Source organism: Cyclopterus lumpus, chromosome 12, assembly GCF_009769545.1.
Source record: "Cyclopterus lumpus isolate fCycLum1 chromosome 12, fCycLum1.pri, whole genome shotgun sequence".
NCBI classification, from domain to species: domain Eukaryota; kingdom Metazoa; phylum Chordata; class Actinopteri; order Perciformes; family Cyclopteridae; genus Cyclopterus; species Cyclopterus lumpus.
Genome location: NC_046977.1, coordinates 1,713,987 through 1,727,621, shown reverse-complemented (window position 1 = coordinate 1,727,621; position 13,635 = coordinate 1,713,987). Strand labels below are relative to the sequence as shown.

Sequence of the window (13,635 nt, the reverse complement as noted above, 5' to 3'; positions counted from 1 at the left end):
TTCGACTGGAAGGCTTTCCTCTTTTCACCTGAGGAAGATGAAGATGGCTTTCCGATAGGAAACTCCATCCAGACTTTCGTAGTATTCCAGGTACGGCTTTATGCTGTCAATCAAGCCAGGATGCATCTTGTCCATCTCATCAAAGATGAACATGGATTGTGCACAGTTGGAGACATTGCCTTTGATCCACTGCTGTAGCTGAGCCTGAGGAGAGACAGAAGCATGTTCATATACACCTAAACATGTAACTGGATTATATCTGATCTGGATTCATCGTCCCACCTTGTAGGTGTCGATTTGACTCAAATGTGGGAAGTGAAATTCAGCTGTGAACATGTGAACGAAGCTGCTGTCCATTCCCTCTTTGTAAATGTTGTTGGCGATCATGTGACTAACGAAGTTCTTCCCGGTGCCGGTCCACCCGTGCAGAGAGAGCACCAGAGGCTTCTTCGGGTTGTCGTTGGCCATGAATCCGGTCACGGCTTTCAGGATGATGCGTGACGCGATGTGCTGTCCAAACAGCTTGGCTTCCAGGTCCACCTGGAGACCTGGAGGGCGCACGGCAACCAAGACAACAAGGATCAGTGGCTGCAAACACCTGGAAGCGTATCGAACAATGCAAACAACTATTGGGAGAGCAATGCACAGGACGCAACACATCCTGACCAACTAATCAAAAAGGCATGACACTTAAAGCTACTAGAGGAACTTGAATGGTGACAGTCGATGTGGAGAAACGCAGCAGAGCTTCCAAGCTCAAAAGTGCCCCCTAGAAAAGTCCTTGTTCCGGTCCTCCCGGGACCCCCTTCCCTACAGTCCGAGGCCTCCAGCAGCGCCATGTCGTTGTTGACAAGCAGTGAGAAGAACCAACAAGAAACAAACAATCGTCTTGTTCTTGTTTCCAAAAGTAGGTCACGTCGTTATTAAATTGAGAGTTTCACGACCTGTTAAAAAGTTCCTGACAGTAACTTTAAATCAAAATGTACTCCAGGAAGTCCATCGAGTGCACGTCAGGTCACTCGTACCGGAACGTCTACAGATATCGGTCTGAACGGCCGTTTCTAAAGGAGAGGTCAACATGTCACTCAACAGTGTCCCGTTAACACACACATACACACACGGTGATCTACGGGGCTGCACGTCGTCACCTGTCGCGTTGAAGGCGATCCAGTTCGGACCGCAACTCTCGTGTAAATACTTGTAGATCGTCCGGCCCAGAGACGCCAAGCCGATGCCGATCACCGTCGTCGTCGTGATCGGATCAAACGCGTGCACGAGCACGGCGGCCGACAGGAAAACATGCAGCAACAAAAACAAGCGCGTCGCGTTCATCGTCGAATCGGTCTAATTTCCCCCGGTAGTAGTTTACGGTTTTATTAAAAAATACGACCATAACGCCACCGCGCCGCCGATCTGCGCCGAACGAGCTAGCTTGCAACGGCGGACTTCCGCATACGTCATAAACACGCGACGGACGAGCTATGTTCAACACAACATACATTGAAATGTTGGTCAAGTTTGAACGGACAACAACAAAATAAAATATACAAAATAAAAGCATTACAACTGGCTGTTTATACGCGTGTGCAATGCAGGCACTCGTCTAGCTAACGTTACCTCGCGTGCGGCTGACGTTGAACTGTTAACTAGCTACGCTAACTACAACGTTGAACCGTTAACTAGCTACGCTAACTACAACGTTGAACCGTTAACTAGCTACGCTAACTACAACGTTGAACCGTTAACTAGCTGCGCTAACTACAACGTTGAACCGTTAACTAGCTGCGCTAACTACAACGTTGAACCGTTAACTAGCTGCGCTAACTACAACGTTGAACCGTTAACTAGCTAAGCTAACTACAACGTTGGACCGTTAACTAGCTAAGCTAACTAGAACGTTAAACCGTTAACTAGCTAACTTTAACGTCCGTTAGTTAACCGCGAGGGCGTTACCTGTCCTGTTGAAATAAATCCACTCGGGTCGACAGCACTCGTGGAAGTAGTAGAAGATGTTCTGGTAGCTGGCTAAGAACCCGGTGAGAGCCGCGGCCATGCCCACCGCGATGCTGGTGCTAATGGGCTCGATCGCCTCCGTGACGCCGCCGGAGAAGACGAGCATCCACAGCAGCAGGACGGGGCTCTTCCTCGGCTTCATCGAAGTTGCGTTGGGGCGAAAAAAGAGAAAGAGAAGAATAAAGAAAAGGAAAGAGGCCGTGAGCCCGTTAGCCGGTCCAGTTGTTCGCCCAAGCGGAGTCAACACGGCTGGCGGCGCTGTGGTTGCCATGCACACGCGGCGCTGACGTGACGTCAGAGTCCAAGTAAACACCTGGAATAAATTAAGGCCCAATTTTTACCTTCTTTCTTTTTTTTGGGGGGGGGGGGGTAAATTAGGAAATATCAATTATTTGACTAAAGCACTTTTTTCCGCCACATAAGAACATAAACATAATATGTAATAAGAGGAACACGGTGAAAGGTCACGTGGGAATGTACACAGTGCAGAAAGAATATCATCTTAAGTGAAGAAGGTATGTTGCTCTTATGAGTGCACACGAATAAAATGAATCGTGTATTTTCAGGTGTATTTTATGGTCTTAAAAGTCTTCATGTCCTGGATTTATTTATGTTATTTTATATTTTATTTATTTAAATGTATTTAACCAGGAAAAGCCTCATTGATATTAAAAATCTCCTTTACAAGAGTGTCCTGGCCAAGACACATTTAACAAAGTTTCAGACATACAACATAAAACAGTGACAGACAATAAAAAAATGAGTAAAAACCAAAACCAAGACTCAAGTCATCACATCCCAGTTCACACAGGTGCACAACAAATATAATATATATATATATATATATATATATATATATATATATATATATATATATATATGTATATATGTGTGTGTGTGTGTGTGTAAATAGATGCCCACCAACCTATTTTTGCAGGTCAATTTGACAAAGTCTTCAACAACCACCGGCTTGCAGCAGGTTTGAGTCACACTGCACTGCACTGCCTGCTAAGTGCACACATCACACAGAGAAGATGTAACCTATTACTACTTAATGGTTTCCTATTTTTTATTTTTTTTTAAGTAATATAATATAAAATTCACACCTGCCAGCAGGGGGCAGTTGCACACCGCAAAGGGGGGTTTGTATGTGGGCCAAATACATGATCCAAATATACTAAAAGTATCAAAAGTAAAAGTATTCATAATGCAGATTAGCCCATTTCAGAACCATGTTCTATTATTGGATTATAGTACATCCCTTTAATTTTGCAGCTGTTAAAGGTGGAGGTAATATGAATTACTACTTTATATAACCTGCTGTCGCTCAACCAATTATACTGCTGCAGTCAAATACATGTCAAATAAATGTAGGCCCACTTGTTATCCCACTACTGCTGTCTGCAGAGTATACATATTATACATAGTATATATAGTGTAGAATATCACACATTTGATGCCAAAAATCACATAATCCTGAAAATGGAATTCTGTAATAACTGAGACGAGTGAAATGAGCTTTAAAATGAGGTTTTCTTGTATTTATTTTTTTGGTTGGGAAATGATTATTATGAGCCACATGCAAGTAAATCTGAGGCTGATGTCAATTAGACATCTTGAAGATGTTTGGTTATATAAATATTTGGTTTGTTTTATTTCTTTATTTTATTTTGGTGAACGACCACCCAGGTTTCTGCTGTTTGCTTGTGCCTGTGAGATATATATATATATATATATATATATATATATATATATATATATATATATATATCGCACATCGGATACATCTTAGAATAGGGGCCTTTCAAAACCATAATATTTGAAAATGTCCCTTACAGAAATAAACTAAATTAATAATAACATATCTTTTTACTTGGATTTAAAGGTCTGTGATGTGATGGCAGTTTTTTATTTTTGTTTCTTCTTTTTTTTTTTATGACGCTGTGATTTAAAGTCGCAGATCATTTTGCACAAGTACGTCAAGATAATAATAATAATAAATCACAACCGCGGGACACGGTCAGCGATCGAGTCGCGACAGGAAGCTGTTCCCAAAGCAAAAGGAGCCGCAACAATAAAAGCACCTCCACCCTCTCTGGGCCCTCTCGGCTCCTGCTGGTCCAGATTGGACCAGCACCCTCCGACAGCAAAGCGGGCCTCTGGATCCATTTTGGAGGTGGAATGCCTCCAAGGAGCCGCACGTGAAGCCACTCGACATGATAAAAGATAACACGTCTAAACGTGTCGTACTAAACTAAAGGTTTTAAATCCACTCAGAGCGAGAGAGAATAACGTGTTTGACATTCCTACCTCAGCACTGGCCAGCAGTGACCTTTGACCCAGTTCCCATTTGGGGAGTTTGCCCTCTCGGAGACCCGGTTCATATATTCTCGGGGCTTGGTCCGGAGCTGCTGCTGCGGCCTTTAGAGCCCATTGAGGCAATATGCGCGATATCGGGTTATAAATATATTCCGCAATCTTGACACGACTTAATATATTTTGAAATGGCCGACGTTATTTTGACAATATGAGGCGGTGAACTCTATTTTAACTGTCACTTTAATATTGTATTGTTTTTATTGGTGTGTTTACCTGTTGTAATGTTTTGGTGTTATGTGATGTTACGGTCACTTTGTGTTAATTCATTTGTTCGACTCCTGTACAGCATTTTGTGACTTTGTCTGTGAAAAATAAATAAACTTTAATTACTTACTTTTACACATCGGACAAGATCTTTTTTTTAATTACAAATTATGGACTATTTTAAAGATGTCCCCCGAGTTTTAGACAAACACGGTGAAGTAAAGAGCAGCGATAAGTTAAAATCAGGCCCTCTGTACTTCACTCTAGATCTCCCACAATGCACTCTGGTCAGGATGGCGGTCACAAACGGTCTCATGAGGCCTGAAGGCAGACGAAGGTTTTCTGCTGCCGCTCTTCACTTCCTGTCGCTGTGTGCTTCCTGGTGCGGACCGGGTCAGGGGGTCTTCCTTGAGTTCCAGGACCAGGGGTCTTCCTTGTGTTCCAGGGGCAGGGGTCTTCCTTGTGTTCCAGGGCAGGGGTCTTCCTTGAGTTCCAGGACCAGGGGGTCTTCCTTGTGTTCAAGGGCAGGGGTCTTCCTTGAGTTCCAGGACCAGGGGTCTTCCATGTGTTCCAGGGGCAGGGGTCTTCCTTGTGTTCCAGGACCAGGGGTCTTCCTTGTGTTCCATGAGCAGGGGTCTTCCTTGAGTTCCAGGACCAGGGGGTCTTCCTTGTGTTCAAGGGCAGGGGTCTTCCTTGAGTTCCAGGACCAGTTGTCTTCCTTGAGTTCCAGGACCAGGGGTCTTCCTTGTGTTCCAGGGGCAGGGGTCTTCCTTGTGTTCCAGGACCAGGGGTCTTCCTTGTGTTCCATGAGCAGGGGTCTTCCTTGAGTTCCAGGACCAGGGGGTCTTCCATGTGTTCCAGGGGCAGGGGTCTTCCTTGTGTTCCAGGACCAGTTGTCTTCCTTGAGTTCCAGGACCAGGGGTCTTCCTTGTGTTCCAGGGGCAGGGGTCTTCCTTGAGTTCCAGGACCAGGGGTCTTCCTTGTGTTCCAGGACCAGTTGTCTTCCTTGAGTTCCAGGACCAGGGGTCTTCCATGTGTTCCAGGGGCAGGGGTCTTCCTTGAGTTCCAGGACCAGGGGTCTTCCTTGTGTTCCAGGGGCAGGGGTCTTCCTTGTGTTCCAGGGCCAGGGGGTCTTCCTCGAGTTCCTCAGGGGGGCTCTTCAGGGCGGTGCAGACGAAGCCCAGACTCCCTGATAGGGGGGGGAGTGCAAAATAAAAGTAAGTGACAAATTAACATGATTTATTTTGTTTTGAAGACTAAATATGAGTGTTATGCAACAGCCCCCCCCCCCCCCCCCCCCCCGCCCCCCCTCAACAAGTCTGGGCATCTACTCAATGAGGATAAAGTGCAGAGTAAAAATGTCTTTTTCTTGTGGATGTTGAACAAGATTTTGATGACTATAATATTTAGTTTGTGTTCAGTTGTTTAACTCTTCTGTTGCCGGTTAGGAAACTCGTTTCTTTAGCCCCGAGTGGAGGTCTTTTACTCCAGAGTCATTCACAGGTAAAAGAATGGAGGAGTTGGAGCTTTGAGAGAGGGGGGGGGGTCACAGGGCACTGCCACCACACACTGACCCCCACCCCCCTTCTGTTAGCCTCACCTAACCCGACCCTTGACCCCTGACACCAGGAGCATGAGGGGAACTACAGGGAGAAGAGCAGAGACTTGATTGGTTAGATAGCAATGAGTGACACGTGTTAAAATTAATAGTTAAAAAAGAAGAACGCAGTTTACTCGTGTTGTGTTTTAATAGTTATACCGTTTGAAACCACCAGGGGGTGCTCCTGCTTTGTAAAAGGGCACAGGGGGAAATTGCAAAATGTCTTTTGGAAAGTGCAGAACACACAAATAACTGAATAACAGTGAATAAATAAATAAATAGAAACGCTTCCACCAATGAGGTTATGGAAACAACAAGAGAAAACATTTTTTTAATATGCAATAATTATTGAATCATGTGCAGTGGTCACTTATTTATTTAGTATCGTTTTACTTCATTCCCCAAAGAAATCAGACTGCGGTCGGAAAACACATTTTTCTGTCAGCACCTCGGTTACTTTCCCATCCAAAACGTGTATTATGGGATGTTTTGAAGAGCCAGCACATTCACTGGTTATCTTATTGTGGCTCTCATTGGCAGTCAGGACCAAAGCGATACCGGAAGTAAGACCAGGGGACCTTTTGGGGTCACTGTATCTTATTGAAAACGGTGTTGAATTTAATTAAACCCAATTAAACTTCTCCCTCTACCTCTCGGTAGGGATGTAATGCTAGAATGCATCCACCAGATGACGCTGTGTCTTTAAAAGGCGCCTCTCTCTCCTGCCTCTCTTACAGGAAGTTAGCAAATAAAAGAGTAACTACAGACATTGTTTGGTCAAATTTTTGGGCATATTTTGTTCAACATCTCATATATTCAGAATTATGTAACTTCCAATAAGGGAAAAAATAATGTTCGAAAAATCCTGGTCCAAAAAATGTTTAAATTTGAATTTTTTGGTAAAGGTAGGACAAGCAAGTAAATGTAATACAATTGAATATTTGCAACAACAAAAATACTTAGTTTTATAATTATATATTTAGTGTCATCTCATTCATTATATGCAGATTATTTTTTGTTTGTTTTACTGTCTAAATATTTGCTGGACCAAATGGTTGAATTATCACTTAATGCTAAAAGTAGACATACGATGTACACTTTTAATGAAATAAAAAAGTATGAACAATCACTGTTGTTACTATCATATATTTAATATTATTTATTCACATATTTTATAAAAAAAATCAAATGAATTCAGTTTGATTTTTAATCATTTTTCAAAGCAGCCTACTATAAATAATACTTGAATAATTACATGAAAACGATACTACTCCTAATAGGTAAAATACATTATACACACACACCCTTTTAAAGTTGCTATTGCTGCTGAAATGTGCTTGAATCTCCTCAGCATGACAATCAATCACCCAACGTATATTTATCTGTATTTAATTAATAAATGTAATATAGATTTTTATATTTTAAATAAATGGCAGCAGTGTGCTCCGTTAGCCGTTAACTCCGATTCCTCTAAAGTGGACTTCCTGTTCCTTGAATGTGTCTCAGACTGGGTGAGTTCACTTCCTGTTGAGGAATCCCTGAAGTCAGAATTAAAGGTGTCGACAACCGCATCAAGTAGTTGACCTTCACGGGACCGGAGAGGCTGCTCCCTTCAGGTGCAACACCTTAAGATCTGCTCGTGTAAAGACTGAATATACGAGGGAGGCTCTTTGTGTTTAGTTTGGACTTTTAGTTCATTTCATTCCCTCTGCGTATTAAATGTGTTGTATTCATTGTAAACTGCTCTGTAACAGTGTTTTGAAAGGAAAGGTGCTCTATAAATAGTAAAGAGTCTGTTTTTCGGGTGCCAATGGATCCTCAACACAGCGTTGACCCCGTGACCTCATCTGAAAATGTGGCGCAGAATCAACCCCAAAAAACACGTGAAGATCCGTCTTCACCGAGAGAATTAAAACCAACGCTGTGTGTGGATTTATTTTCTGCCCTCGGTTTTTAAATCCCGCGTAGACGTCGAGCCCTCGATGGACGACGGCCCAGGAGAGCGAAGGAGTCCATTAAAAAAAGAAAAACGCCCCCGACACGGCTCGGAGAGGAAGGAAGAGTCCATTCGACACAGATAACCTGGAACACCTGCTCTCAGATCAGTTGGCGTGGACGGTTCCGTTCACAGGAGAGAGACGTGCAACGCCCGTCCTCCAATGCTGAACGCCCGGGATCGCAGATATCCCAGCATGCAACTGGACGGCGAAGGGCAACAAAGGGCTGAGTGGAGCTCGACTTGAAGACAGAAACACAGAGAGAGAGAGAGAGAGAGAGAGAGAGAGAGAGAGAGAGAGACAATGCAATGGCTGTCGTCATCCAACAAGCATGCGGCCCTATTGTGTGAGGAGCCCCTGCAGTCCACTATGTCAACATCCCCTCTGGACCCCATCACGACTATATTCAGACCTCGAGCAGGAAGTGATGTCATATCCAACATCCGCCGCAGCCTTCCTCTCTCTCAGGTGGTGGATGGGGGGGGGGGGGGGGGGGGGGGGGGGCTCATCACATTGTTATTCACAATTCTTCCCTCCAGATTCTCTTCTTTTTTAATGCATTCTGAAAACATGTGTGACCTCGTGTTATTGTTACAGTGTTTGCATAATTTTCCACTTTTACATCAATTTGAAGCGGCTCAATATTTGACATCGATGTGAAAACACAACGAGTGGAAAGAACCTGCAGAGAATTATCAACAGCATGAACGACGTCATTTTCATTTCTACAATATCAACCTTGAACGCACCGACATAATATCCACGGTGGGTCCTGGTGTGACGTTCAGGAACCCACGGAGTAAGAACCTCACAGGGGGGGCTGCAGGGTTCAAGGTGGGCGGGAGCCAAAATACACAAGTCGAGTATTAAAACACGACTCGCCCGCATGGACGACCCTGGAAGTCTTTGGGGTCTGCGGGGCGCACACTTCTGTTTTCTCAGTAGAAGACAACATGAATCACTCTTCTGCCTCCAGTCAATCAGCACAATAATACTGGTTATTACTGGTTATTACTGGTTATTACTGGTTATTACTGGTGATTTATTGTTTTTAGAAAGGGCCTGAAAACATGACAGATTCGACTTAAAATCCATGGACTGTGACCACCATTAAACAAAAGAAAAACACACCTGTGGGGACCGCGAAGGTAACCGGCCCCTTTCAGTCTTGTTTGCTTGTGTGTGTGTGTGTGTGTGTGTGTGTGTGTGTGTGTGTGTGTGTGTGTGTGTGTGTGTGTGTGTCAGCGTGTGTGTTAGTGTGTGTGTGTGTGTGTATGTGTGTCTGATCTCACTTGACCAATGAGGTGCGGTCGCTCTTGTTGTGGAGGCGGGGCATCACGAGATGATTTTATTTGTTGACACACATTGAGTGTGTGTGTGTGTGAGTGTGTGTGTGAGTGTGTGTGTGTGAGTGTGTGTGTCCGTCCTTCTGGTCTCGAAGCTAAACAAACACACACACTGAACTGGGGGTCACGGATTCTTCAAACAGGTGCACTGACAGACAAAGACTTAAAAATGAGCATAAATAAGTTGCAATTCAATGAAAGTGGGTCAACGGTGCGTGATTGTGTGCGTGATTGTGTGCGTGTGCGTGATGGTGACGAGCAGCTTCCATGAAGGTAAATAAAGATGAACGATAACAGGAGTGAACTATCTGCCATGTGGCCCCCCCGCGGTGAGAGGGGCTTGGGAACAACCTGCCTGCAGACCGAGATGTGAGGGGAACCCATAATAACCCCAAATAAATGAAAGGAGGAAGCAACAGCAGGTGGAGGGGGGAAGGGGGAAAGGGGGAAAGGGGGAAAGGGGGAAGGGGGGGGGGGGGTGAGAAAACAAACAAACACAGGCTTGTTTGGCACCCACCTGCTCCACCGCCTGTCCTTCATCAGGAGCTCTCGGGGGGCAGCGTGGAGACCAGTTCGGTCCCCAAGGATCCACCGACTAGCAGATCCCCGGATCCCTTCCTCTGTGGTTCACACACATTCATGTTCTTAACGTAACCCCTCGGTGCAGGTTTAAGGTAACGTATTCATAAATAAAAGCTTGCATGGTTAAATTGTACTTTAACCACTTTACACATGTTGAGTTAAATGAGCGTAAATAAGAATTCACTGTGCAGAACGAGTCCTCTCAGACTTTAATCTCTGGCTTTTTATGCACGCGTGTGGTGGAAGAAGTTCTAAATACAATAAACACACTACATTCTCAATTATTTCTTCATAAAAAGTTCAAAGTATTAGCATCAGCATGCGCTCAATGGGGGGGGGGGGGGAAACACTGGCTCTTTTATGTGGAGGACCTACTGACCCTCGACCTGTGAAGACGACCCAGGAGACATGCGAGTCAACGAGCAACTCAGATGTCACATGACCTGAGCATCTCCTCCCACGGCTCGAGAACTATCTTTGAAGACGTGCACGACATTTATCCGGCGAGCCAATCAGAGCAGGCCGGGCTTTTTTCTTCTCAGAGAGGGTCTTAAAGGCACAGGCGCTAAAACGGAGGGTTGAAGACCGGTCAGCAGAATCTCCTTAATTCAATTAAACAAGGAAACATGTTCTGGTAGAAACCCAAAACACAAGATTCAACCAGAAAATACACACAATATGTTCCCTATAAAATGGCAAAAGGAAAAGTACTCATTATGAAGTATTATTATGAATCATTATGAAAATATTTAATATTTAATTGGATTATACATAGCAATACAATAATGTGTTCATTACTTTAATGTTGCAGCTGGTTAAGGCGGTGCTTATTTTAATTACTTAATATAGGGTTATAATATATATCAATACATTATTATTATTATTATTATTATCTGATTATATTCATAATTTGATTCTTTCAAGCAACACATTAAAAGCGTCAAATAAATATTGTGTATTTGTAAAAGTAGAAGAAAATGGAAATACTCAAGTAAAGTATACAAGTACCTCGTCATATTCGCCTCAGTATCATCTGTGGAAAACTCTTTCTTTTGGTTTTTCTAATAACATTTGCAAGACTAAAGACTAAAGATACAAATATAATATAATATATACTTGAGTAAATGTACTTATTATCATGTTTTAATGTGAGCTGACAGCCGAGCAGCATTATGGCCCCGCCCCCTTTGGCCCCGCCCCTTTGCCCCCCCTTTGTGCCCGGTAGCCTCCGTTGGCGCCTTCTCATGTGAGCGGTTCATTATTCAAGCTGGTAAATCCCTGAGCGCAGACTGACAGGCTCTCCAGGAAGACGGATGGGCCTGCAGAGACTTGTTAAAAAGGGGGAACCTCACCGCGCTCCTTTTGGCCGGGAGCAGGCGTGTGTGGGGGGGTTTGGGTGGGGGGGGGGGGGTCGCTCTGGAGGTCATCGCCCCACACGCTAGCGGCCTTTAAATCTCACCACCAGTCGCAAAGCGCAAAAAAACACATGCATTTCGTATAGTTTTCCGAGAGGAGAAACCTGAACTCGTATTAATGCGACGACACACGGGATTAAACTGAGGGTTGTTTTTTAGACGTCAGCACTTCATTACGCGTTTCAATGAGGCTCTTTGCTGTGTTTTTCACTGTATACATTACATTCTGGGAAAGGGTGCAGGCAGAGACCCAAGAGGAGGACTTTGGACAAGGAACGACAAATATCTGCGTCCGCGGAGCAGGAAACCCAGTCATACGACCGGGTTTCGTGTCCTTGAACGCCACCCGATCCACGGGTCTGGATCGGGTGGCGTTCAAGACCCCCCCCCCCCACACACGGCTGTGAGGAAGAATTCAACTTGTTTTCCTTGAGTGGTTTTCCAAAAATAAACTGGCGGCGCGGTCGGCCAGCGTTGTCCACGGGCCTCATGTGGCGAGATCTATTTTACGCCTTTTCACTGTTAGTAGAGCAGCGGGCGACGTCACGGCCCAAACAGCTGCTGCCCGGGGCGGGTTTGCACCTCCTCATCCCTCGGCCCACCTCTTCATCCGGTCCACCTCCTCATCCCTCCGGCCCACCTCCTCATCAAAGTCCACCGCCTCATCCCTCCGGCCCACCTCCTCATCCCTCCGGCCCACCTCCTCATCAAAGTCCACCGCCTCATCCCTCCGGTCCACCTCCTCATCCCTCCGGCCCACCTCCTCATCCCTCCGGCCCACCTCCTCATCAAAGTCCACCGCCTCATCCCTCCGGCCCACCTCCTCATCCCTCCGGCCCACCTCCTCATCAAAGTCCACCGCCTCATCCCTCCGGTCCACCTCCTCATCCCTCCGGCCCACCTCCTCATCCCTCCGGCCCACCTCCTCATCAAAGTCCACCGCCTCATCCCTCCGGCCCACCTCCTCATCCCTCCGGCCCACCTCCTCATCAAAGTCCACCGCCTCATCCCTCCGGTCCACCTCCTCATCCCTCCGGCCCACCTCCTCATCCCTCCGGCCCACCTCCTCATCAAAGTCCACCGCCTCATCCCTCCGGTCCACCTCCTCATCCCTCCGGTCCACCGCCTCATCCCTCCGGCCCACCTCCTCATCCCTCTGGCCCACCTCCTCATCAAAGTCCACCTCCTCATCCCTCCGGTCCACCTCCTCATCCCTCCGGCCCACATCCCTCCGGCCCACCTCCTCATCCCTCCGGCCCACCTCCTCATCCCTCCTGTCCACCTCCTCATCCCTCCGGTCCACCTCCTCATCCCTCGCCCGTCAGCCCGCTCTGGGCTCATTTATTGTTGCAGCGTTAACGGAGGGAAGCACCCGTCAGCCGGAAGTTCTGCTCCTGGAGATTGAGCGAGCGGCCTCAACGGCGCTTCCTGTCTCCCACCCCCCGATGTCGCCTACAGAACCGTTACATCAACGTTAAAAAAAGTCACGCGACGCGGCCTCGCTAAATGATTTCCATCACTGTACGCTGCAGATTAAAGATGAATGCGTTTTATTAATGCGTCATTAGTGCCGGAGCAAAGTACTTAAGAAGTACGGATATGGTCCACTAGGGGAGCAGCTGAGGTTTGCATATTTATTACACAAAGTCTTTTGCATGATGAACATTTGTCACATTCAAATGAATCGTGACAGTCGAGGGGGGGTGGGGGGCCCAACGAGAGGCGTGAGGCAGACCGCCGTCGCCCAACCGCGGACCCCCGCGGCAGAATGCCATATGAATCAGAGGTCGCAGGTCACAGAAGGTTTGCATTGACACATGTTACGGACGTATCCTCCACTTCTCACCAGCGATACGTCTGCTTCCACGTTGAGGGACGCGGGGAGAGATTTGAGTTCATAATCACAACCAGGCCGGTCCCGGCTGAGTGAAGGCAATGAGGATCAAAGGAGGGCAACAAGTGGAAGATGTTGCTCGTTTGATGTTCAACAGCAGGGGGGGGGGGGGGGGGGGGGGGGGGGGGGGGGGGGATTCGGTGAGGGGGGGGTTGATGTGCCGTGGATAAAAAAGGTCGGAGCAGCAAATCTGCCCTGATTTTCA

The 13,635-nt window shown here is 46.3% G+C and overlaps 1 protein-coding gene across 2 annotated transcripts; it reads right to left on the bottom strand.

The window, feature by feature from the left end:
• Positions 1-6: 6 nt before the first annotated feature.
• Positions 7-2,303, bottom strand: LOC117740943 (torsin-1B-like). Of its 2 annotated transcripts, none has more exons than XM_034547619.1 (3): positions 1,954-2,303; positions 283-548; positions 7-204 (listed from the first exon to the last, which is right to left on the bottom strand). In XM_034547619.1, the coding sequence occupies exons 1-3, from the start codon at positions 2,282-2,284 to the stop codon at positions 25-27; spliced, it is 777 nt and encodes a 258-aa protein (XP_034403510.1). In that variant the 5' UTR covers positions 2,285-2,303; the 3' UTR covers positions 7-24. The 2 variants fall into 2 exon arrangements, with proteins under 2 accessions (XP_034403510.1, XP_034403511.1); XM_034547620.1 differs by having other exon boundaries at positions 1,149-1,968.
• Positions 2,304-13,635: the final 11,332 nt, after the last annotated feature.